Source organism: Scylla paramamosain, unplaced genomic scaffold (genome assembly GCF_035594125.1).
Source record: "Scylla paramamosain isolate STU-SP2022 unplaced genomic scaffold, ASM3559412v1 Contig1, whole genome shotgun sequence".
Taxonomy (NCBI): Eukaryota; Metazoa; Arthropoda; class Malacostraca; order Decapoda; family Portunidae; genus Scylla; species Scylla paramamosain.
In genome coordinates this window covers 4,895,001-4,920,989 of record NW_026973666.1, presented here as the reverse complement: position 1 = coordinate 4,920,989, position 25,989 = coordinate 4,895,001, and the positions used below count along the sequence as shown (strand labels likewise).

Below are 25,989 nucleotides of genomic sequence, written 5' to 3'. Positions count from 1 at the left end.
TCCCTCTCTCTCTTTTTTCTCTCTCTCTCTCTTGTTTTCGTTATTTCTCCTCCCTCTCCCCTGTTTATCTCAGTCTTCTGGAGATTATTGGGGTTTTCAAGGGTGTTTCATGGTTCCATTGAAAGTTTAACTGGGTCTAATTAGTGGTTTAATTCGCTCTAATTGGGTCTAAATGAAAATAATGTCTAGATTTGAATTAAAGTACATCACGAGTGTTTTCTATAATAATTTCCCTTGCTAAATAGTCTTCCCTTCAATATTTACAACTTAGACACTAGTAATTACGTGGTAAGAGCTTATAATGATCAAAGTAGCCATTTTTTTTCTCTTTTCTTTTGTGCGCATCATCAAAAGCCATTTCTACTTTGCTAAGAAGGTTAACAAAGGGTGAATATTGCAGAAAAATGGTTAATCATGTGCTCTTTTTGCTCGTAATGTATTTTTTCTTATCAGTATTTGCAACTATATTCATTTTCTTCTTTTCTCTCCTTTTTACAGGTCTAGGAAGGTTAAAAGCGACACTTATATCAGTTAAATGATTAATTAAGTGTTATTTTGCGTGTAATGATTGTTTATCTTCAATATCTATAATTTTCTCTTCTTTTTTTCTTGTATATCCCTTCTTAAACCTTTTCTATAGGCCTAGGAAGGTTGAAAAGGACAGTTATATCAGTTAAAGGATTGATTAGGTGTTATTTTGCGTGTAATGATTGTTTACCTTCAATATCTATATTTTTCTCTTCTTTTCTCTCATATACCCCTTCTTAACCCCTTTTCTATAGGCCTAGGAAGGTTAAAAAGGACAGTTATATCAGTTAAAGGATTGATTAGCTGTTATTTTTGCGTGTAATGATTGTTTACCTTCAATATCTATATTTTTCTCTTCTTTTCTCTCATATACCCCTTCTTAACCCCTTTGCTATAGGCCTAGGAAGGTTAAGAAAGGGCAGTTATATCAGTTAAAGGATTAATTAGGTGTTATTTTGCGTGTAATGATTATTTATCTTCAATACCTATATTTTTCTCTTCTTTTCTCTCATATACCCCTTCTTAACCCCTTTTCTATAGGCCTAGGAAGGTTAAAAAAGGGCAGTTATATCAGTTAAAGGATTAATTAGGTGTTATTTTGCGTGTAATGATTGTTTACCTTCAACATTTATATTTTAATCTTCTTTTCTCTCATATCCACGTCTCAAGAATTTCTACAGGGTTGAGAAGGTTAAAAATTTACAATAATAGCGGCAAAATGGCTGATTAGGTGTTGTGTTTTCTTAGTGTAATAAATTTTTCCTCTTTCAGTATTTATAATTTATCAGACGTGTGTGGTTCTTGTACCTTCATAAACTAATCGTCTATTCTCTCTCTCTTCTCTCCTGTACCTCGATGCAAACCACATTTACGGTATGTGGAATGTTAAAAAGGGTTAATATTGCAGTAAAATAGTTAATTAAGCGTTATTTCGCCTGTGTAATTTACTACAGGCGAAATAAGTAGGTGGTTAGTGGAAGGGAGCTAGCCAGCGAGCCTCAATCTGCCCTGGTAAACATCACGTGCTCCACCACAACACAATTTTTGGCGCCTTTTAATTTTCACGATAAACTCGCTAAAACATTCCCTTATCTCACGGGTCCTTCAAGTCACTAATCTCCATTATGATAAGCTGTTAAGATATCTGATTATTACTCTTATAGGACGATGGGAAGGCTAAAAATAAGACATTTTGGGGACGCAGCAAGGTCAGTGACGTAGGCGTGTGTCACCGATGACGCAATGCTGAAGCTTGGGGGAAACACATGACGTCAAGGAATGTATGAAATTATCTTGCTCTTGATCTTGTTTTGAATTTTAGACTATTTATTTTTACTATTCTTTTTTGAGTGTCTGTTACGGAAAATGAATGAAATAAATGTAGTATTTTCATGTCTGCGTAAAATTATTGGCTAACCCTCTCTCTCTCTCTCTCTCTTAGCTGACACTCTTAAATCATCCTTATTTATCATTTATACCCACTGTCCTTCATTAAATCTCACATAAATCACGAAACCAACCACATCACCCGAGCTGGAGCCTGTTTAGCACTGACAACCTTTCAAAATATGTCCACTTTTTTTTTTTTTTTTCCTTGTCACTATTGGCGAGCCTTAGAAGATCTTAAAATACCACAAAGAATGCTACTTGACGTCTGTACAAGTATGTCTCTTTTCTGTTGCGCCTGTTTACTCTCTCTCTCTCTCTCTCTCTCTCTCTCTCTCTCTCGTTACGTAAAGGCCGGCTGCTCTGAAATAGACGTTTAATTCTAGTGTTGGTTTATATATAGACAATTCGGTTGGGGTGCGGGGGTGATGGGGTGGGGGACTGGGGGGACAGTAGGGCACACAAACAAACACACACACTCACATTTATGACTAGCTGAGAGAGAGAGAGAGAGAGAGAGAGAGAGAGAATTCTTAGTAAAAAAAAGTCAATCTGTCACTAGAGCCGTAAAAACACCCTTGAAAACACGTATCACTTATTGTTTCTCCTGTTCATAATGTAGAAATCTTGTCAATCTGTCACTAGAACCTTAAAAACGCCCTTGAAAACCTCATTTATTGTTTCTCTTGTTAATAATGTAGAAATCTTATCAATCTGTCACTAGAACCTTAAAAAGACACCCTTCAAAACGTGTGTTCTTGTTTCTCCTGTTAATAATGTAGAAATCTTGTCAATCTGTCAGTAGAACCTTAAAAACACCCTTCAAAACCTCATTTATTGTTCCTCCTGTTAATAATGTAGAAATCTTGTCAATCTGTCACTAGAACCTTAAAAAAACACCCTTCAAAACGTGTTCTTGTTTCTCCTGTTAACAGTGTAGAAATCTTGTCAATCTGTCACTAGAACCTTAAAAACACCCTTAAAAACCTCATTTATTGTTCCTCCTGTTAATAATGTAGAAATCTTGTCAATCTGTCACTAGAACATTAAAAACACCCTTCAAAACACGTGTCAGTTCTTGTTTCTCCTGTTAATAGTGTAGAAATCTTGTCAATCTGTCAGTAGAACCTTAAAAACACCCTTCAAAACCTCATTTATTGTTCCTCCTGTTAATAATGTAGAAATCTTGTCAATCTGTCACTAGAACCTTAAAAACACCTTGAAAACACGTGCCAGTTCTTGTTCCTCCTGTTAATAATGTAGAAATCTTGTCAATCTGTCAGTAGAACCTTAAAAACACCTTGAAAACACTTGTCAGTTCTTGTTTCTCCTGTTAATAATGTAAAAACTGTCAATCTGTCACTAGAACCTTAAAAACACCCTTGAAAAATTACCTTACCGTTTCTCCCGTCATCATAGCGCTTACAATACGGACAACCAAAACAACAACAACTATAACAACCACAACAACCACATCCTTTTACAATCACAGGAATGAAACTTATAATATCACCAAGTTCCCTTTTTAATATTAGTGAACTTCAGTTTACATTTAGCTTTTACAAAAGGTCTGCTTACGTAATAGTATTCTGTCTCTTAATACTAATATATACACAGACATTGGGGATTCCATTAGGTTAGGTCCATTGCTTCGTAGTGACAGCAAATCCCTAAACAGTCTTGTACTTGAGAACTAAAGCACTTTTTTGAGAGAGGTTCAGTGTGTGTGTGGGTACTGAAGCAGCAACTTCTATATCATACTCAACGGAGGCCCAGAGAGAGACAGACACACGGGGTAAGAGGGGGGGGTTCCGGGGTGAAGGATGCTGGGTCCATGTCCCATCCCTTACTGACGGGGTGGCGGGGCTCCGGTGACGCCTGTATCGTCGCGGCAAGGACCTGTTCTGTTGGTTTTGTTTGTTTGCTTGCTTGCGGCAGTACGGGAAGTGCAAAGACGCCTTCCCACTTGCTGAATTATGTTTTTTTTAATTATTATTATTATCTTCTCTTTTTTCGCACAAAATATGGAATAAATAATGAGGTCGTTATCACAGTTATATGTCAAAGTGAGGAGCTGATGTGTGGTGGTGTGGTGGCGGTGGTGGTGGTGGTGGTGGTGGTGGTGTGTGGTGGTGGTGGTGGTGGTGGAGGGGTCATGAGGGGATGGGTGGTGGAGTGTGGGTGGATCACACGCACGGCGCTGCATACATGGAAGTCATTCATTCACTTCAACTAAAATATCGTCTCAGTTTTACATTAAAGTACAGCAGTTGATACTTTGGGTGTGGGCCGGGACTGGCGGGGGTGGCGGGGGCGCCGGGGCGGGGTGGGGCAGGGCAGGGCGGGGCTGCCGTGGCACTAAGACTTGTCGTCGTGGCCCTCGTCCTCAGAGTTGGTGCCGCTGCGCTCACCGTTCTCCACCTCCTTTGTGCTCAGGTCCTGCACGCCCTCGCCGACGCCGCCGCCACCGCCGCCGCCGCCGCTACCACCACCGCCGCTGCCGCCGCCACCGCCGCCGCTGCCGCCGCCGCCTGACGGCCGCTCAGACTCCCTGCTCAAGTTCTCCGGGGCGTCCTGCACCCGGTCCTCCCCCCGGCTTGCGTCCTGAGCCTGGCCCTGGGCCTGGCCCTGGCCCCGAGGCATGGACAGGTCGAGGTGGGCGGAGAAGGCGTCCTGGCTGCCCAGGGCCTCCACCTCCCTGGCCAGCCTCTCGGCCTTCATCTGCTTGAGGAGGTGGCGCTCCTCCCGGGACAGGCCCGCCGTGGACTGCTGCAGCAGCTGCGCCTCCTTCAGGCGTTCCTTGCGGGAGGAGGAGCGCTCCCGCTCCCGCTGCTCCTCCCGGTCCTCCTGGTCCTCACGCTCGCGCTCGCGCTCGCGGTCGCGTTCGCGTTCGCGTTCGCGTTCGCGTTCACGTTCACGTTCACGGTCGCGGTGGTCGGCGGAGCGGTCGCGGTGGTCGCTGGAGCGAGTGGAGCGGCGGTGCTCCTCCCGCCACTTACTGCTGCTGCTGGTGGTGGTGGAGGGCTGGTGCGCCGACGCAGACACGGTGCTCACCGGCAGGCCGTTAAGCAGGCTGCTGGAGGCCGCCGAGGACATGGAGGGCAGCTGGAAGGAGCCCAGGCCCCCCAGGCCCAGAGGGGGGTACATGAGGCCTGCGGCGCTGGCCCCGGGGAACACGCCGGGGAAGGTGAAGGTCTGCGCCTGGCTGGCCGCCACGCTGCGGTGCTCCTTGCTCTTGGACGTGGAGGGGTAGTCCCCCATGCTGGTCAGCCCCGGCAGTCCAAAGCCCGCCAGGCCGCCCAACAGGGGGTTGGCCATGCCCAGGCCCGCCATGCCCGGCAGCCCTCCAAAGCCGGCCATCATCATCATGCTGGGGTCTGCGCCCATGGAGGCCAGCAGCTTGGGGTCCAGCCCCCCAAACATCTTGGGGTCCAGGCCCCCCAGCAGCTTGGGGTCCAGGCCGCCCAGCAGCTTGGGGTCCAGGCCAGCCAGCATCTTAGGGTCCAGGCTGGCCAGCAGCTTGGGGTCCAGGCCCCCCAGCATCTTGGGGTCCAGGCTGCTCAGCAGTTTGGGGTCCAGGCCACCCAGCATCTTGGGGTCCAGACTGGCCAGCAGCTTAGGGTCCAGGCCCCCCAGCAGCTTGGGGTCCAGGGCCCCCAGCAGCTTGGGGTCCAGGCCCCCAAACATCTTGGGGTCCAGGCTGGCCAGCAGCTTGGGGTCCAGGCCGCCTAACAGTTTTGGATCAAGTCCACCGAGCAACTTTGGGTCCAGTCCACCTAACTGCTTGGGGTCCAGGCCCCCCAGCAGCTTAGGGTCCAGGCCCCCCAGTAACTTTGGGTCCAGGCCCCCCAGCAGCTTGGGGTCCAGCCCCCCTAATAACTTAGGATCCAGCCCCCCTAACAGCTTGGGGTCCAGCCCCCCCAGCAGCTTGGGGTCCAGGCCCCCTAACAACTTGGGGTCCAACCCACCTAACAACTTGGGATCCAGCCCCCCTAACAGCTTGGGGTCCAGGCCCCCCAGCAGCTTGGGGTCCAGTCCCCCCAGTAACTTAGGGTCCAGGCCTCCTAACAGCTTGGGGTCCAGGCCGCCCAGCAGCTTGGGGTCCAGGCCACCTAACAGCTTGGGGTCCAGGCCACCTAGGAGTTTGGGGTCCAGTCCACCAAGGAGTTTGGGGTCCAGGCCCCCCAGCAGCTTGGGGTCCAGGCCAGCCAGGAACTTTGGGTCCAGGCCGGCTAACATCTTTGGGTCTAGGCCGGCCAGCATCTTGGGGTCCAGGCCGGCCAGCATCTTGGCGTCCAGTCCAGTCAGCATCTTGGCGTCCAGGCCAGCCAGCATTTTAGGGTCCAGCCCGGCCAGCATCTTGGGGTCCAGCCCGGCCAGCATCTTGGGGTCCAGGCCGGCCAGCATCTTGGGGTCCAGGCCACCCAGCATCTTGGGGTCCAGGCCACCCAGCAACTTGGAGTCCAGACCGGCCAGGGCCTTGTGGTCAATTCCGGTCAGGCTGGCCAGGAACTTGGGGTCCAGTGAGGCCAGGGCTTTGGGGTCCAGGCCGGCGAGGAGCTTGGGGTCAAAGCCTAACAGTTTTGGGTCAATGGAGTGCAGGGAAGACTTCCCCTCAGAAAGCCGGGAGGAGGAAGAGGAGGAGGAGGAGGAGGAGGCGCGGGTGTCCTTGTCGTGGTGCTTGGCCTCGCGGTGCTTGGAGGAGGAGGTGGTGGTGGTGGTGGCCGTGAGGGCGTCCAGGCCCAGCAGCTTGGGGTCCAGTCCCATGGCGGCGAACAGCTTGGGATCCAGCGGCGGCAGCAGCTTGGGGTCCAGGCCCAGCAGCTTGGGGTCGAAGCCCGCCAGCAGCTTGTGGTCAAACCCGAGCAGCTTTGGGTCGAGGCCCTGCAGCAGGCTCTTGGCATCGAAGGGCAGGCCCTTGGAGTGGTAGCCCGACAGGTAGGAGCTGCCACCCATAGCAGAGGTAGATGTGGTGGTGCCGGCGGAGGACGTGCTGCCGCTGGCGGACGAGGCGGCGTGCTGGTAGCTGGACGACGACGGAATGATGGAGGCGCGGCCGGATCCGTGCTTCTTGTCCCGCTCCACGCCGGCCATCTTCTTCTGCAGGTCTGCCAGGAAGCCCCCGGTGCGGTCGTTGGTCACCTCGGCCCACTGCGGGTCCACGTCGTAGCTCGGGTGCTCCATCAACCACTTGGCAAGGTGCTTCAGCCGCGGCGCCTCCTGACCCGTGATCTGTGGGGAGCCGTGCCTTAGTGTGTGTGTGTGTGTGTGTGTGTGTGTGTGTGTGTCATATTCCAACATTAAGAGATAAGCATTTCACAGGTATCAATGCAACACAAAGGTCAACAAACACAAAGATCACAGAAAGAACGTAGGAAAAGACTGCCATTCATCCCCCACCCCCCTCTCTCTCTCACACACACACACACACACACACACACACACACAGAACACTCACCCGCTGGCCGGTGGCGGTGTGCACCACGCTGACGTGCTCCTCGCCGGAGAACTGGCTCCAGTCCATGGCAGTGATGTCCAGCTTGCGTCGCTTGGCGTCCTTGGAGCGCGAGGAGTCCGCCATGAGTCCCTGGTGCTGCTCCAGCCACTTGTCCACCTTGGCGTCCGTGGGGCGGTACAGCTCGATGCCCGGCGGCAGCGTCACGCCGGGCGGCAGGTCGGACTGCTTCACCAGGCCCGGCTTGGCGTCCTTGTCCCCGGCGGTGCTGGCGCCAGAGCGGGAGGTGGCGGGGCTGTCGTCGCTGCGCGTGTCCAGGGGCCGCCGCGACACGGTGGGTGTGATGCTGATGCTGGACGACAGTTTGGGGGTGCTGAGCGCCGGCGTCACCTGGCTCTTGTCCCGCGCGCTGAGCAGCGTCACCGACGAGCCGCGCAGCATGAGCAGCGGACTGCTGGTGGTGGCGCTGCTGCTGGTGGCCACGGCCTCGGGGCTGCGGCCCTTGGAGGTGAGGCCCATCACGATCTCGTCCAGCTTGCGCCTCTTCTTCTCCTGGATGCGGGAGTCCATGCCCTCCCCCAGCCGCCGCTTCTCCCCCGGCCGCTGCCGCTCCTCCATGCGGGGCCGCCCCGGCCCACGGCGGGACAGGAAGCTGGCCGTGGCCATGTCCATGGCGTTCTGGCCGGGGTTGACGGGCTTGATGGTCAGGTCCAGGGAGCCCTGCAGCGCCTGCAGCTGCCGCAGGGAGTCCGTCTGCTGCTGCTGCTGCTGCTCCCGCTGCTGCTCCCTCTGCTGCTGCTGCTGCTGCTGCTGCTGCTTGGTCTTGGAGCGCTCGCTCTCTGCCTCCATGAGGGAGCGCAGGCTGGCGGAGGTGAAGGAGGCGGGCAGGCCCAGGCTGGCGGCGGCGGAGGCAGAGTTCTTGGTGAGGCCCAGCGTGTGGTGCAGGTTTGGGTGCAGCAGCGCCTGCAGCCGCTGCCGTTCCGCCTCAGCCACCTCCATCTGCCGCTGCTGCTTGCGGCGCTCCACGTCCAGCGCCTCGGGGCCGTCGCCACGGTGGCCCGCTCCGCCGCTGCCGCTGCCGGCCGCCTTGCCCTCTTGCTCTGAGGTCTGGAAGTCGATGCCGACGGGCCACTTGTGGTGCTCCACGGCGTACATGAGGTGCTCGATGCGCGCCTGCAGCAGGCGGTCCTTGGGCCAGCGGATGGGGTTGGCGGCGCTCTGGGCCAGCAGCTGGGCCACCGTGGGCTCCGAGGACACCAGGGTGTCGTAGGTGAGGTTGGTGCCGCACTTGGCCATGGCCTCGTCCATCTGCTGCAGGCTGAGCAGGGCCGACCCTTTCTTTCCCTCTGCCTTCTTCCCCTCCTCCTTCCTTCCTTCCCTCTTCTCCTTCATGGCCGCCTTCATCTTCTCCAGGGGCTGCTTCTCCTTCTCCTCCTCCTCCTTGGCCGTGTCCTTCTCCTCCTCCTCCTCCTCCGCCCCCTCCTTCTTCTCCGTGTCAGTTTCCATCTTGTCCTCCTCCTCCTCCTCTTCCTCCTCGTCATCGTCATCGTCATCGTCCTCGTCGTCTTTTTTTGTTCCCAGTTCCTTGTTCTCATTCTCTTCCTCCTTCTCTTTTAATTTGTTTTCCTCCTTTGCCTCTCCTTCAGTTTCTTCCTTCTCCTTTCCTTCTTCTTCCTCCTCCTCCTCCTCCTCTTCCTCCTCCTTCTTCTCTTCCTTACTTCCATCTTCTACATTTCCTTTACTGGATTCTTCTTCCTTCTCTTCCTTCTTCTCCTCCTTTGTTTTTGCTTCCATCTCCTCTTCTTCATTGTCTTCTTCTTCTTCCTCCTCCTCGTCCTCCTCCTCTTCTAATACAGTTGTAACAGGCATCACCATTTCTTCCTCCTCCTCCTCCTCTTCCTCTTCTTCTTCTGTTCCTTCTATTTTAATGTTTTCTTTCTTTATCTCTTCTTTCACCTCTTCTTTTATTTCTTCCTTCATTTTTATCTTCTCTTTGTCTTCTTCCTCCTTCTCTTCCTTCATTTCTTTGTGTTCTTCCTCTTTGTCTACCTTAATTTCATGTTTATTTGTTTTTCTATCTTCTTCCTCTTCGTTCTTCTCAATTTCATCTATTCCCATTTTCTTTTCCTCTTTCATTTCCTCCTCGTCCTCTTCTTCTTCCTCCTCTTCCTTCTTTACTATATTTTCATCTGTGGCCTCTTCCTTTTTCTCCTTCTCTCCATCTACTTCCATTTTCTCCTCCTCCTTGACTTCCTTCTTGATGTTTTTCTCATCCACTTCATCTTTCAATTCTATCACATCATCATCATCTTCCGCCTCCTCCTCTTCCTTCTTCACTATCTTCACTTCCTCTATCTCGTTGTCATCATCCACCTCACCTTCTCCCTTCTTCTGATAGTACTTCCGCTGGATCTCTGCTTTCTCCTTCTCCGTAATAAGTGGTTCTCCAGCTGTGTGGCGACGGATTATCTCTCGGAAGTTGAGCTCTGGGTCGTAAAGGATGTAGTAATCTGTTCTCCCCAAGCCGTGCCTGTGCGGGGGTAGAGAAGAGTGTGGGTGAGTGATAATGCTTCACCTCTCGTCTGTTCCCTGTCTTGTCTCCTTCCAATTGTCTATCAGTCTACCTCTACATCAAGCTGGCAGTCATACACAGCCAGCTCAGACAGGCAGTACGCACACACACGCACACACACACACTTACTCGTACTCCCGTCAGCCCCTGGTGGAGCTCAGGAGCTTACGCACACCACAGCTAGCCACACACACACACACAGCAAGGCCCCACAGCACACTGCTCCATCCCTGCCCTTCACAGCAAGACCATTCCCTGCCCTACATCTAATCCAACTCCCAAGACCACATGACACAGGATACCCCCCCTAAACACCCACAGCAAGGCCTCACAGCACACGTAATTTGCAACAAGGGTGCGAAAACTCCTTCAATGACCACCAAATAATATCAAACCCTCAAATGACCCCACAAACACATCAGGTCACCAGGTCACACACCTCCCAACGCCCTTCAGCAGGTCATGGTCGTGTTTCCCGGGGATCCACCAGTCTGGCATGTCTTTGGAGGGCAGGGCCAGCTTAAGGGCGTCCTTCAGACCAGGATGAGGGATGATGTCGTTGCGCAGGCGGTTCAGGAGGTCCACTCGCTCCAGCACCCGCCTGGCTCTCTCCTCAGGCAGCCGGTCCACACCAATCTCTATCATTTCTGTGAGTGATAGACATTGCACCAAGTAAGCAAAATGATGCTTAAAATGGAATGTTTAATTAGTAATATATTATGAATGGACAAAGAAATGAAAAGGTAGGCTTGATAAATATGAAATACAAACATGGGTAATCTAGGTCATGTACACTACACACACGTGAACAAACACAAGCGCACACATAAAGGGAGGTTTCCAGACACTTTACGAATTACTTAAAGGGAAAATCTTAAAATCCCCAGTCGTTTTAACCCCTCACAAACGACAACAACAATAACTACACTACAAAAACAAGGACAGCAGCCATACTCACTCTCGTTCTCATCGTCGGAGAGTCGGATCCCACACTGCCTCTTGCACATGGCCATAAAGGCTCGGAAATACTCAGTCAACGTTTCGTCGTATTTCTTGTCCAATCTTGAAAGGGTTCGGAACTTGGACCAGTCGTACCTCTTCTCTTTCCTGCCAGAGAGAGGGAGTGTGAGGTGGTGGTGGTGGTGGTGGTAAGGATGGACTGGATGAACACAAACAGCACACACTGGTCCACCTTGGCCTCTACAATTAACTGTTATCCACCCTGCATCTAATCCACTTCACCACAGCAAGGCCCCACAGCACACTGCTCCACCTTGCCCTCCACAATTAACTATTCTCCATCCCTACATCTACTCCACTTCACCACAGCAAGGCCCACAGCACACTGCTCCACCCTGCCCTCCACCTAGCATCCACTCAACTCCACCAGCACAAAACTGACCTAAATCCACATCACCCACCTGATGTATTCCACTCCAAAGGTAGAGATGGTTCTGTAAAACTCCGCCTGCTCCCTGTTACTCCACCTTCTCTGGTTGTAATCCGTTTTCCGCAGTTCTCGTTCTCTTATGTACTCCGCCATGCGTTCCCGGCGCATCAGCTTATCTGCCAGGTAGTGGTCGTAGCCCTGGGGGGAGTGGGGGGTTAGTGGAAGGCTGGATGGTGGTAAAAAAAGCCACATTAAATATAGACTGATAAAGAGACACACACACACATACTCTCTCTCTCTCTCTCTCTCTCTCTCTCTCTCTCTCTCACCCGGACTTTTGCTTCATTCCTCATGTCGTTCTTCCGATTGTTCCGCTGGTAGGACGTCACGAGCCGCCTCAACCTTCCGTTAATATCCGAAGTTGTCGGAAAATGCTGCCGTTTGTCCGTCCCCAAGCCGGATCCATTTCCATTCCCATTCCCGGTGGACTTCTCCTCCTTCTCGTCCATCTTGTCGTCGTCGGATTTCGAGGTGGAGGTGGAGACGGCCGGGCTAGAGGGAAGTGGCGTCTGGTTTGAGTCCTCGTCATCCTTCTCATCATCTTTGTCGTCCTTCTCCAGCTCCTCCTCGTTCCTGCAGGAGAGAGGGAGTGTGTGAGAGAGAGAGGGAGAGGTTAAGGGGTGCGATGATGGAGGGAGGGAGGGAGGGAAGGGAGGGAAGAGGAGAGAAGAGTATTATTGTCTATCTTCTCTTTGTTCTCCCTTTTTTTTATTTATAGAAGTGATTGAGGCGTAAAGGAAGGAAGGAGGGAGAGAAGGAAGGAAGGAAGGAAGGAAGGAAGGAAGGAAGGAAGGAAGGAAGGAAGGAAGGAAGGAAGAAAGGAAGAGAAGAGAAGAGAAGAGAAGAGAAGAGAAGAGAAGAGAAGAGAAGAGAGGAAAAGACAGCCAGAACCAACCCTACCCATCCACACTACACTACCAACTACACAGTCTATAACAGAAAAACAACAAAACAGAGAAACAGATACACTAAAACACACACAAACGCACATACACACACACACACACACACACAGTACCTCACAGACACCACCACAACCACCACAAGTCTCTCACCCACTCAGAGACAGAGCAACAAACTGACGAACACTCAAATGACCCTCACAGCACCACAAATACCACAACTACCACAGCACCACAGCATCCAACAAGTCCCTCAATCACTCACACAGTAGTATTCATCTCGGCCACCAATGCAGCTTTATCCGGAGGTCCACAGCGCTCCAGGAAACACAACGCAGGGTCATTTCGCATCACATTGTAACGCTCGTAACCATGCTTGTAAACACCAATCAGAAGGCAGCGATCGGCCTCAGCGTCCCACCAGGGTTTAGGGGGAAGCTCTGTGGGGGGCGGGGCGATGCTCACGTCCGTGTACCGAGCCCCTTCGTCGATCTGCGGAAAGGTGTAAAGTGATTGGTCGACTGGTTTGAAAAGGGATGGGATTATTTGATTGGTTAGTTTGCAAGGGGGAGGTTGTGGAGTTGTGAGAATATTTCCACAAGGTTTCAGTTTTCTGTTCTTTCACTCTGGTCTATAATGGACTCTTCTGTAACTCTAAAGAACAGATTCAAGGCTCTAATGTACCACAGGGGAGGCATTTCAATGATAAACACACACACACACACACACACACTACCATCCTCTCTCTCTCTCTCTCTCTCTCTCACAAACACAGGGGTACTCACCAGCCTGCAATTCTCTCCAATGATCTCCTGCTTGATGTAGAAGAGGAGGCGTACTCTGAGAAGCACCTTGTTTGAGTGACGTGTGAGGTGCCTGGAGTACCCTTGGTCTAAATAGATATCTGTGTCAAACTTCTCTTCCTTAGCCCAGTCTGCGCCTTCCATGTGCGTGGCCACCAGCTTCGCCTCACGGATCTTCTTCTTCCCCTTCCGGCCGCGGGGCACTGGGGCGGATAGGCCGATGTGGTTGGGGTGGATGCGAGTCTTCCCGTCAGATGTGGGAGCGATGAGGTCAAAGATAAAGCCCTTGATCTTGTCGTCTCCGCGATAGTAACGAATGCAGAAGAGGAGGATCATCCGCGCGCAGTCTTGTATGTCCGCCTCCTTCCACGCTGGCCGGAAGTCCCCGTGCGCGAGGATCTCCTTCCACCGGCCCCATCCGTACACCAGCAGGCCCTTCTCCACCTTGAAACACTCACAACGCATCCATTGCCCGTATTTTACGATGTCCTTCTTCACCGTCTCCTCCTCTGGGGTGGTGCGCGATGCCCTTGTGTTGCGGTTCCCCCTGCCACGCCCTCGTCCTCCGCGGTTCCTTCCTCTCCCGCGGTTAGCCTTGTTACGGCCTCCTGGTTCGTGCATCGTCTCAGGTTCCCCTTCCCTCTCCTTATCTGTGTCGCTGGCTGAGGTCTCAAGGTCACTGCAGTCCAGCACCGTGTCGTCGTGTCCGTATCGCCGTATCTGGGAGCGACGCCTTGGTTCCTCCACTATCAGGGTTTTCTGTGGGGTGGGTGGAGCGTCAGTGGGTGTGGCTGTGTGTGTGTGGTGGTCGGTTTTCGTGGTATAATTCAGTAGTGTTCTATTTTCGTCCTGGGTGTCTCGGTATTAGCATGGCTGGTCATTGTGTGTGTGTGTGTGTGTGTGTGTGTGTGTTGTTTTTCTATCTATCTGTGTGTGTGTATGTGTGTGTGTATGTGTGTGTTTCTATCTATCTACATATCCCTCCCTTCACACAACCCCCTTCTTCCTTGCCATCCATCCTAACCCCCTTCTCCCACCCGTCCCATCCCTTCCCTCTCTCTCCCAGCTTACCTTCCTCATCTTCTCAGCAACCTCCGTGTCAATCTCCGCCTTCTTCGCCCACTTCTTCCAAAAATCTGGGTCGTCAATCTCAATGTCCGATCTGTTGTTTGAAGCAGAGAACGAAGCCTTGGAGAACGAGGAACCCTTCTCGCTCTCATGCTGAATAACTGTGGTGCGGCGAGACAGAATCTGGTTGATGTCCTCCTCGCAGAAGTCGTCAAATCCGTTTCCATCCTCCTCCATCAGGGCCCCGTACGCTCCTGCAGGGGTCATAGGGGTAGGTGAGGGGTAGTGAGGGATCTTAGGGGCGGCAGGGAGGCCAAGCAAGGTAGGGGTATGTGTTAGGGTCTGTATTTGTGTGTGTATGTGTGTGTATGTGTTTTCAAGGGTGTTTTTTATGGTTGTAGTGACAGTTTAATGAGATTTGTGCATTGTTAGCTGGAGAAATAATAAATGATTTGGGTTTTTAAGTGCGTGTGTGCGTTAAAAGTGATAATAATAAAAAAACTGTGGTAGAATGAGCAAAAATGACTCAAAAATTATGATAAAAAAAGAAATTGGATTAGTCAGGGAGGAATAACGTGATATGTGTGTGTGTGTGTGTGTGTGTATGCGTGTTTAATCAGTGCAGCGCAAGTTTAACTCACTGGGGTCCCATACAAAGTTGGACACCTCAGTATTAGCATGGCAGGTCATCATTAAACACCAGTGATTCGGAATTTATCACCTCTATTCTACGAGGCCTGTATTCTGAAACATTCTTGTGCTACACCTCCTCCTCCTCCTCCTCCTCCTCCTCCTCCTCCTCCTCCTCCTCCTCCTCTTACAATACTTTCCAAAGGCTCTAGTTGAAGTGACGTGGGTTTTCAAGGGTGTTTTTAAGGTTCTAGTGGTAGATTAGCAAGATTCCTGCATTATTAACAGGAGAAATGATAAGTGACATAGGTTTTTAAGGGTGTTTTTAAGGTCCTTGTGGCAGATTAACAGGAGAAACAGTAAGTGACATGGGTTTTTTAAGGTTCTAGTGGCAGATTAACAAGATTTCTACATTATTAACTGGAGAAACACCCTTGAAAACCTGGCTTATCATTTCTGCGGCCTTGGAAAACAGTCGTAACGAGAAAGGAGAGCGTTTCAGAGCACACACCTCTACACCACAGGCACACCACACCTCAGAGCACACATCCCTGTAACCCACACACACCCTGCCTCACCTTTTTTCAACAGCTCCTCTATGTCAGCCTTGGACAGCCCCAGGGAGTTGCCACCAGCCGCATGCTTGCCCTGGTCGGTGTTCATGGACTGCAGCACGGCCTTGTCCAGCCCCAGTTTACGTGAGGCTTTGTCAAACATCTCTCTCTCGTAAGTGTTTCTGCAGACAAGGCGGTATATTTTCACACTCTTTGATTGGCCGATTCGGTGGCAGCGAGCCTGAGCCTGTAGGTCGTTCTGGGGGTTCCAGTCGCTGTCGTAGATGATCACAGTGTCGGCCGCTGTGAGGTTGATACCCAGGCCCCCTGCCTTCGTGCACAGCAGGAACACGAACCGGTCAGAGTCTGGCTTGCAGAAACGGTCGATGGCTGCCTGTCTCATGTTCCCACGTATCCTGCCGTCCAGTCTCTCGTAGGGGTACCTGTGGGGTTACGTTAGGTTAGGTCAGTGTGAGAATGTAATCACTTGAAGACCTCCCCCAGACCCCCTCTTAGTCACCCTTGTTATGTCCCCTGTGCCACTTGAAGACCTCCACCAGACCCCCTCTTAGTCACCCTTGTTATGTCCCCTGTGCCACTTGAAGACCTCCACCAGACCCCCTTAGTCACCCTTGTTACGTCCCCTGTGCCACTTGAAGACCTCCACCAGACCCCCTCTTAGTCACCCTTGTTACGTCCCCTGTGCCACTTGAAGACCTCCCCCAGACCCCCTCCTAGTCACCCTTGTTACATCCCCTGTACCACTGAAAGAGAGAAAGACAAGTATTTTAAACATATTCTCTCCTGCTCACTACCACCACCATCACCACCACTACCAACACTCACTTCCTGAAGATGAGATAATCCTCAAGAATATCCAAAAGTTTCACCATTTGAGAGAAAATAAGGACACGGTGGCCATTGTCCTTCAGTTTAGGCAGAAGCTTGTCAACCAGCACCATCTTGCCGGACGAGTTGATGAGGGCGTTGTAATAAGTGTCCGGGTCTGTAGCGTTGGCAGGGTTCGAGTCACGGTAATCTTGTTGGATAGCGTCCTCTGCGCCTGTGTGGGGGAGATGAGGTTAGGTTAGGTTAGGTTAGAGGAAATTTGAGAGAGAGAGAGAGAGAGAGAGAGAGAGAGAGAGAGAGAGAGAGAGAGAGAGAGAGAGAGAGAGAGAGAGAGAGAGAGAGAGAGAGAGAGACTGGTTAGGTTAGATTAAGTTAGGTTAGGTTAAGTTAGATAAGGATTTGTGTTAGTGGTAGAAAAAAAATATTACATTAGGTTAGGTTAGGTTAGCTGGCACGTTAGCAAAAATAAATAAGAACTAAATAAACGAAGAAGATAAATAGAGACTGGTTAAGTTAGTTTAGGTTAGGTTAAGTTAGATAAGGATTTGAGTTAGTGGTAGAGAGAAAAAATTATTACGTTAAGTTAGGTTAGCTGGCACGTTAGCAAAAATAGATGAGGACTAAATAAATGAAGAAGATTAATAGAGACTGGTTAAGTTAGTTTAGGTTAGGTTAAATTAGATAAGGATTTGTTTGTAGTAGCAGGGGAAAAATAATTATGTTAGCTTAGGTTAGGTAATACATTAGCAACAATTAGGTTAAGTTTCACATACTAGTAACAAACTCACAAAAACAATACAATTCAGCTGAACATGAAATCACAAACTTAACCCTTTCTTAACCCTTTCACTGCAACACCAGACAGTTACCAGCACGAGAAACGATACACGGAAGCTTTATAATCCTCCACAAGAAAGAGGAGGATTAAAAAAAGAATAGACTGCAGTTTCTACTAAGCTTAAACATCAGAGGTGGCCATGGAACAAATAAACGTCAAAATAATAAGTGATTAAAGAAAAGACGAACGAAATTAGCAGTCAAAATGATAATATACACAAATCTGACAAGCCTAACACAGCAACACCAACACCGACACAGCACATAGGTCACCGTTCAGAAGGTACAGATATAAACAACTACACCAACACAGCGCACAGGTCTGCCGCTCACCGTTTAGGAGATATGGATGTAAACAGCACTTCCTTAATTCCATCATCGTGTTCATCAGGCTCGGAATGTTGGCGTACGTGGCTCCTTTTACTAGGAAGTCAAAGTTTCGCTCCAAAATGGCTCGGTAATATTTCTTCTGTATGTTGGTCAGTTCCACCTGCACGGGAGAGGGTAGAGGTGGGGTGAGGTGGGGTCGGAGTGCAGTGGGGTGGTGTTTGTGAAGGTTCAATGGATGTTTGAGTGTTTTTTAAATGTTTTTTTGTCATATTGGATTGATAATATTTCTTTTTTTTGTGTGCTAGGCTGTGCTACGTCAACACACACACACACACACACAAGCACAAACATTCTTCTTCCAAACACACAAACACATACATAAACAATTCTTTCACCTAAACCAACCAAACCACTTTCTCAACACCCCTAGACCTCCACACCCCAGACCCCCACACACCCTAGACCCCCAGACAGACCCACACAGACCCTACCTCAATGATGGTCTCTTCCTTGGGAGCTAAACTCTTCTCCACATCTTCCTTCATCCGCCTAAGCATCATTGGCTTCAGAAGTGCCTGCAGCTTCGTCACCTGGTCCTCTGTTTCCAGCTTCCCAAATTCCTGCAGAAATGTGTCTTGGCAGGAGAACTGTGTGGGCTCCAGGAAGTTGAGAAGAGAGAAGAGTTCTGTCACATTGTTCTGCAGTGGCGTCCCCGACAGGAGGACACGATGCTCCATAAACATTAAACGTAGCCCCTCCAGTAGTTTGCAGTTCTGTGGGGTTAGGTTAGGTTAGGTTAGGTTAGGTTAAGATTACGTTAGGTTAGGTTAGATTAGGTTAGGGTATTCTATAACACACACACAGGCAAGGATAGCATGACACAGCATATTCTTGACCCATGTGCCTTGCCGATGACCCTACACAGATGACACACACACACACACATACACACACAGGCAGGGGAACACTAAAACACACCCTTATTTCAGCCTGTGCATCCTGTCAGTGACCCTACACACCCCTGACACACACAGACACACCTCTACAAATCAAATCTCATAACCTAGCCTATCTTCCACCCTGTGTGCCTCATAAATGACCCTACACACACACACACACACACACATACATACTCCTACAAGGCACACTACACAACTTAATCCTTTTTCCACTGTGTGTGCCTCGTAAACACCCTACACACCTGACAGAGAGACACACACACACGCACACACTCCTACAAGGCAAACTGCACAACCTACCCTGTTTTTCAACCTGTGAGCCTCGTCAATGATGCAACAACGCCAGTGTATCTCCTTAAGCTCCAGGCAGTCCGAGATAATCACTTCAAAGGTGGTGATTAAAACGTTGAACTTGTAAAGGTTCGGGATGCGCTGTCCCTTGTCGTCCTTATAGTACATCTCATATTCAAGAATCATGTTGCGGCTGGCGTGGCTGAAAATGGAGACTGTGGTTAGTATGTGTGGTTGGGTGTGTGTTTGTGTGTGTGTGTGTGTGTTTGGCTGGTTGACTGGTTGATTGGCTGGCTTGCTGGGGGCTGTACTGGTTGAATGTTTGTGTGTTTGTGTGTTTTGTTTAGTTGGTGGTGAGTGAAGGGAAATGGTTTAATAGTGGGTGTTCCTAAAGGTTATATTCTGAAATGTGATATTTCGCAAAACGGGCAAGGAAAGGAAGGAAGGAGGGGAAAACTGAGAGGGAAGAGGGCCAAAGGAAAGAAAGAAGAGATAGAATAAACAAGAAGAAGGAAAAAAAAAAAAATTAGTAATTCATCACACCAACCCAAACAAACACAAACAAACTTACGATCCATGGTAAACAATAATATTCAAGTCCGTCCAGCCTTCAAACTCCCTCTGCCAGTTGGGAATGGTAGACAGTGGAGCGATGATAAGGAAAGGCCCTCGAATGCCATATTTAAAACAGGAATCCACAAACGTAAGGGACTGAATTGTCTTTCCCAGCCCCATTTCATCAGCCAGAATGCAGTTGCGTCTGTGGAGAGAAGGGAAAAGGGGGCTGGCTGAGTCTAGTGGATGAATAAGTGGATGAAGTGTTGTGAGGCTAGGTTTTTGGAGGTGTGGCTGTGTTTGGTGGATGAATAAGTGGATGGATGCGTTGGTAAGGATACGTCAGGTTGTGGGAGGGTTATTTAAAGGTTTGGCTGTGTTTGGTGGATGAATAAGTGGATGGATGCGTTGGTAAGGATACGTCAGGTTGTGGAAGGGTTATTTAAAGGTTTGGCTGTGTTTGGTGGATGAATAAGTGGATGGATGCGTTGGTAAGGTTAGGTAAGGTTGTGGGAGGTTTGTTAAAGGTTTGGCTGAGCTTGGTGGATGAATAAGTGGATGGATGCGTTGGTAAGGTTAGGTAAGGTTGTGGTAAGGTTTGTTGACAGTTTAGAGTGAGAAAATTAATCTCTCTCTCTCTCTCATATCTATAAGTTATAATATAAAGAGCAAATTAATGTTATTTTTTGGCAGTAATGAAAGGGTTAGTCTCTCTCTCTCTCTCTTTCTCTAACACATACACTTTCTCTCCCTCTCTCCATCTCTAAACACCTTCCTCCTTCCCTGTTCCTTTAATCCTCCTCTCTCCTTTCCCACAATCCTTCCAACCTCCCTTATTTTCCCTCCATTCATGCAAATCCTCCTTCCTCTACCCCTCTCCCTCTCTCTCTCTCTTTCTATACTTACGAATTGTAGTACGAGAAATTCAGCCAATTAAGTCCCTCCAGCTGATACTCCCGAAGCGAATTGTTGTTCTTGTATTCCGGTGACATCTCCAGCTTCTTCCACTCGCTAGGCTTGGGTCGCTTCTTCGGCTTCCACTCGTTCTTAGGTGGAGGGTCCTTGTATGAGAGAAACGCCTGGATCTGTAGGGGAAGCCAGGGGGGTCACGAATGGTGTGGATGGGTTTGTAGAGGTGGTGTGTGGGAGAGGTCGTGTGAGGGTGTGGATGGTAGACAGAGGGTTTTGAGTGAGAGGCTGTTGCAGGGTGTGAGAGGGTTGACTGAGTGATATATTAAGTGAGAGAGGCTGTGGACGCTGTGTCTAGGTAGATAGAGAGAGGCTGTGATAGAGAGAGGCTGTGGGCGCTGTGCCTAGGTAGATAGAGGAACAGTTTCGAGTGACAAGCTGTGGCAAGATTGAAAGAAGTGATTTATTGATAGAGAGAGGCTGTGCGGGCTGTGTTTTAAGTAGACAGAGGAACAGTTTTGAGTGACAAGCTGTGGCAAGACTGAAAGAAGCGATTTATTAACTGAGAGAGGCTGTGCGGGCTGTTTAAGTAGATAGAGAGACAGTTTTGAGTGACAAGCTGTGGGAAGGTTGACAGATGCAATATATTAATCCAGAAAAACATTGGGGAGTGTTTAAATTGCTACAGTTCAGGTGCGGATGGCCAGGGTCTGTAAGGAGGCCAGGGGTGTCAAGGAGGCTGTGGTGGGTGTTGCAAGGTAAGCTAAAGTGATGTTTTAAGTGAGAAAAGCCTTGGGATGTGTTAAAGGACGAATTTTCAGTGTGAGTGTGTGTGATTTAAACTATAAGACACTATGGTATACAGATAGATAGATGGATAAATAGATAAATAAATAGATAGATAAACAAATAGAGAAAACAAACTCAAATCAAAATAGAAAAATTAGAAAACGAACATCACCACAATCTCCTCCACTTCCTCCACCTCCTTACCTTGAGCGGGTCCACATCGTCCTCCAGTTCCCAGGTGGAGTCTTCGTATGCAAGGGCCTTCCACTTCACCAGGTAGTGTTTAATGGTCTTTAAAGTGGATGGTTCGACAGTTTCAGTCACATCGAGAATTCTATCCACCTCTGTGTAATCTGGATTGAAAGCTTCTTCTTCGAGCTGTGGATGAGTGGATGGGTGGATGAGTGGATAAGTGGATGGGTGCGTCTCTCTCTCTCTTGATCATTCATTCATTTCCTACCAAACTTATTTCTCTCTCTCTTTCTCTCTCTCACAGCCTCTCTCACTCTCTCAAACCTAATAAACACCACCCAGTCTCTCTCTCTCTCTCTCTCTCTCTCTCTCTCTCTCTCTCTCTCTCTCTCTCTTTCACATCCAAAACTTACAAATTCAAGGACGTTTTGAGTGCTCGCCCTCTTCTGCTTAAACCTCTTGATCTTCCCTGCTATCCTCTTGTCTCCTTTAAACAGCTCCTCCTCTGTCCGCCATTCCGCGTGGAGGTACGAAAAAGAGCGGTATTTGACGTAAAATTCTTCCACTTCTATTTTCCTGGGGGTTTTCTTTGGTTTGACTTTCCTCTCCTTCTCCACGATAGTTTCCATTGGCTGGGGAACGGCTATTGTGGCCACTATCCCCCCCTCCGCCTCCGCAATGATCTGGCCTGCGTTTCTGTTTACGTTTGTGTCTGCGGTTGTGGTTGTGCTTGTCTCTGTGTCTGCTTGGTCTTGTTGTTGTTGTGGTTGTTGTGTTTCGGTGCTGGCTGGATCTTGCGGTGCGTGCGTTTGTTTGTCTGTGTCGTCTTGGTCGGTTTCCATTAATTCTGCTTTTGTTTCTCCTTCTCCGCCTTCTTCTTCTTCTTCTTCTTGTTCTCCTCCTCCTCCTTCTCCTCCTTCTCCTACCCCTCCTTCTTCTACTGCTGCTGTTGTGCTTTCAGTTCCTCCACCTTCAGTGTTATCCTTTGCTAAGTCTGTCTCGCTGGTGGTGCTGGTGGTGGTGGTGGTGGTTGTGGTGGTGGTGGTTGTGGTGTTGGTGGTGGTCTCTGTCTGGTTCTCACTGCCTCCTGCGGAAATATTGAGAAGTAAATAAATAAAAGGGTTTGTTTGTTTGTTTGTTTGTTTGTTTGTTTATTTGTGTGCGTGTTTGCTTACGAGGTGTGTCATTAAAGTTCCAGGACTGGTGCCACACAAGTTTTATTTCACATCCAGGCTACAAACTATAGGTTATCTCCTTCGAAGTAATCCCCCTGGCACCGCATGCACTTGTCCATCCTTCTCTGCCAGGCTTGCATGCACTGCTGGAAGGATTCTTGCGGGATGCTCCTCAGCTCCGTCGTCACGGCCTTTTTGATGTCGTCCGCATCATCAAAACGGGTCCCCTTCATGACCTCCTTGAGCTTGGGGAAGAGGAAGAAGTCGCACGGAGCGAGGTCAGGTGAGTAGGGCGGTTGCTCCAGCACGGCGATGTTCTTCTTGGCCAAGAACTCTCTGATGCTCAGGGCATTGTGAGCAGGCGCATTGTCGTGGTGAAGCAGCCACGAGTTGCCCTGCCACAACTCCCGCCTCTTCTCGCGCACTGCACGAAGCAGACGCCGCAGTACTTCTTTGTACACATGTTGGTTGACTGTCTGGCCCTGTGGCAAGAACTCGCAGTGGACGATGCCCCTCACATCGAAGAAAGCGATCAACATGACCTTGAAGCTGGACCTGGACTGCCTTGCTTTCTTCGGCCGTGGCGACGCCGGACTCTTCCATTGAAGGCTCTGGCGTTTGGTCTCCGGGTCGTACTCAAATACCCAGGACTCATCGCCGGTGATGACTCTCCTGAGCAAGTCTGGTTCAGTTTCCAGACGCTCGAGGATGTCCTGACACACCTGCATGCGTCGTCCCTTCTGGTCATCGTTCAGGAGTCTCGGCACCATCTTCGCACAGACTTTCCGCATGCCCAGATCTTCAGTGATAATCTTCCACACGCTGTTGTGGTTCATGCCAAGCTCATCTGCGATCTTTCGAACAGTCAACCGACGATCGTCACGCACCATCTGCTTGACACGCTCAACATTGGCCTCATTCCTGCTCGTTGAGGGTCTTCCACTCCTGGGGTCATCTTCCACATCCTCCCGGCCCTCTTTGAACCTCTTGCACCACTCAAAAACACGTGAGCGTGACATTGTCTCATCCCCGTACACTTTTTGCAGCATACCCAGTGCTTCTGACGGCGTTTTCCCCAACTGCACCAAAAACTTCAAGTTTGTTCGCTGTTCAGCGCTCATTGTTAAACGACCTGCAACAGAGGACATGATTTTAAAAGCACGTAAGAAAAAGATTAGTGACTGTAGAGGGTTGGGAGCGCAGTTGTATACTCCAGAAGGAAATATGGTGGTTTGTGGCTTGGGTTTGAAATTCATCTTTTAGGACACCAGTCCTGGAACTTTAATGACACACCTCGTATCTGTCTGTCTGTGTGTCTGTCTAATTCTACCACCTCCTCCTCCTCCTCCTCCTCCTCCTCCTCCTCCTCCTCCTCCAATCAAACACTCACCTTCTTCTGCTTCCTTCTTCTCTCCCTTGCCCTCCTCTTCCTCCTCCTCCTTCTCCTCCTTCTTCACTTCCTCTTGCTGTTCTTCCTTCTTCTTCTCCTCCTCCTCTTCCTCCTTCTTCACTTCCTTTGGCTTCTCTTCTTCCTTCTCCTCCTCCGACTCACTCTCTATCTCTCGGACACCCATTCGCATACCCAGAATGCACTGCACCACCATGGCATCCTCGTTATTGGGGTCCTGTGGGAGAGATTAGGTTAGGTTAGGTTACGTTAGGTTAGGTTAGGTTAGGTTAGGTTAAGTTAGGTTAGGTTAGGTTAGGTTAGGTTAGGTTAGGTTAAGTTAGGTTAGGTTAGGTTAGGTTAGGTTAGGTTAAGTTAAGTTAAGTTAAGTTAAGTTAGGTTAGGTTAGATTAGGTTAGGTTAGGTTAGGTTGGGTTAGGTTAGGTTAAGTTAGCAAGTAAGAAAGAAAGCTGTCTCTCTCTCTCTCTCTCTCTCTGTCTCTCTCACATACACACAGAAGCATCAATTCCTTAAACAAACACACACACACACTATAGCTCCCTCTATCACACACACACACACACACACAAACACACACACACAAAGCCAAACCAAGCAAAGACTCACCACATAAGCAAAATTTGGCTTCACCAGATTCACCTCCCCCTCCTCCACCACCCCAGGCTGCCCCGTGTAGGCCGTGGTCAGCTCAGCCACGCCCTGCGCATCGGCGTTCTTAATCAAAAGGGAATCGTCGTCGGAAAGATTCAAGTCCAGTTCATCGACGTATTTTTTTCTAAGCGTGTTTCGACCTGACCTCCTCTTGTTGCTGTCATCTTCGTCTTTTCCAGCATTACCTCGACCCTCGTTCTCTGAGAAGTCTGACTCCGATCCATGCCTCTTTCGCTTCCTCTTCAGGTTCAGCAGGAGTCTGTGGGGGCAGTGTGGATGAGTGGATGAACGGTTAGGATGGTTTTGTTTGATTTTTTTGGGTTTCTTTTGTGGTCTGGTCGTGTGTAGGGTCTTGTGGGTGGATGGTGAGTGGGTGGATGGGCGGATGAGTGGGTGGAAGGCTCGTTTGTTGTTTTTAATTGGTGTTTTTAATGTATTTTTTGCATCAAGGGAATAAAAGGTGGTGATTTATTCGTTGTCTGTCAAAATATAACTAACAATCTCTCTCTCTCTCTCTCTCTCTCTCTCTCTCTCTCTCTCTCTCTCTCTCTCTCTCTCTCTCTCTCTCTTACTTGGCCGACGGTTTTCTTCGTGACGTTGAGCTTTTCACTTTAGGTCTCTTCTCCGCCTTCACCTTTGCGTTTGCCACAGTCACGGGGATGGAAGGGGCTGCAGTGAGGGGTAGGCCTGTTGCTGGGTCCACCTGGAATAGGCCACAAGAAGGGTGAGAGGGAGGGGAGAGGAGGGAAGGAGAAATTGATGGAAGCGAAGGAATATGACTGAAGGAGAGAAGGAAGGAGAGGAGAGGGTGTGTGTGTGTGTGTGTGTGTGTATGATTGAGAATACTCGTTCTTTCATTGGGGAGGTGGACAGAATAGTGGTGAAAGACTGAGAATACTCGTTCTTTCATTGGGGAGGTGGACAGAATAGTGTTGAAAGACTCGGAATACTGGTTAACTCTTGCACTAGGGTGGTGGACAGAATAGTGGTGAAAGACTGAGAATACTGGTTAACTCTTGCATTAGGGAGGTGGACAGAAAAGTGTTGAAAGACTCAGAATACTGATTAACTCTTTCATTAGGGAGGTGGACAGAATAGTGGTGAAAGACTGAGAATACTGGTTAACTCTTGCATTAGGGAGGTGGACAGAATAGTGGCGAAAGACTGAGAATACTGGTTAACTCTTGCATTAGGGAGGTGGACAGAATAGTGGCGAAAGACTGAGAATACTGGTTAACTCTTGCACTGCGGAGGTGGACAGAACAGTGGTGAAAGATTAAGACGATGACGACCACCACCACCACCACACACACCTTAGTGGGATCCAAAGGGGTGCCAGGAGGGGCCACGCTGGGGTCCATAAGTGCCGCGGGAGGTGCCCCAGTGCCGGTGTCCACGGGTAGCAGGGTGCCATCAGGGGAGGTTAGTGGGGACCCCTTCTTCCCCCGAGGTTTCTTGGGCACAGAGCTGTGGAGGGGAGTGGTTACTGGCTGTCCTGTCCACCTAACATAACATAACTTAAACCTAACCTAACCTAACTTAACCAAACTTAATCTAACCTAACCTAACCAAATTTAACGTAACCTAACTTAACCTAACTTAAACATAACCTAACCTAAATTAACCTAATCTAACTGAACATAACCTAACTTAACCAAATTTAACGTAACCTTAACTTAACGTAACATAACATAAC

The 25,989-nt window shown here is 49.5% G+C and overlaps 1 protein-coding gene across 1 annotated transcript in view; it reads right to left on the bottom strand.

Moving 5' to 3' along the window:
* Positions 1-3,421: 3,421 nt before the first annotated feature.
* LOC135095753 (chromodomain-helicase-DNA-binding protein 7-like) overlaps positions 3,422-25,989 on the bottom strand; it is a 32,793-nt gene continuing 10,225 nt past the window's right edge. Inside the window, exons 4-25 of the mRNA XM_063996831.1 lie at positions 25,607-25,760; positions 24,866-24,996; positions 24,249-24,552; positions 23,625-23,859; positions 21,473-22,146; positions 21,072-21,245; positions 20,076-20,254; positions 19,186-19,374; positions 18,624-18,816; positions 17,856-18,137; positions 17,368-17,524; positions 16,195-16,411; positions 15,373-15,791; positions 14,168-14,418; positions 13,079-13,855; positions 12,559-12,785; positions 11,661-11,964; positions 11,363-11,529; positions 10,900-11,048; positions 10,381-10,588; positions 7,373-9,899; positions 3,422-7,146 (exon numbers count right to left, since the gene is read on the bottom strand). Of these exons, the coding sequence (XP_063852901.1) occupies positions 4,273-7,146; positions 7,373-9,899; positions 10,381-10,588; positions 10,900-11,048; positions 11,363-11,529; positions 11,661-11,964; positions 12,559-12,785; positions 13,079-13,855; positions 14,168-14,418; positions 15,373-15,791; positions 16,195-16,411; positions 17,368-17,524; positions 17,856-18,137; positions 18,624-18,816; positions 19,186-19,374; positions 20,076-20,254; positions 21,072-21,245; positions 21,473-22,146; positions 23,625-23,859; positions 24,249-24,552; positions 24,866-24,996; positions 25,607-25,760 (10,792 nt within the window). The 3' untranslated portion in view covers positions 3,422-4,272. The remainder of the gene's footprint in view (positions 7,147-7,372; positions 9,900-10,380; positions 10,589-10,899; positions 11,049-11,362; positions 11,530-11,660; positions 11,965-12,558; positions 12,786-13,078; positions 13,856-14,167; positions 14,419-15,372; positions 15,792-16,194; positions 16,412-17,367; positions 17,525-17,855; positions 18,138-18,623; positions 18,817-19,185; positions 19,375-20,075; positions 20,255-21,071; positions 21,246-21,472; positions 22,147-23,624; positions 23,860-24,248; positions 24,553-24,865; positions 24,997-25,606; positions 25,761-25,989) is intronic.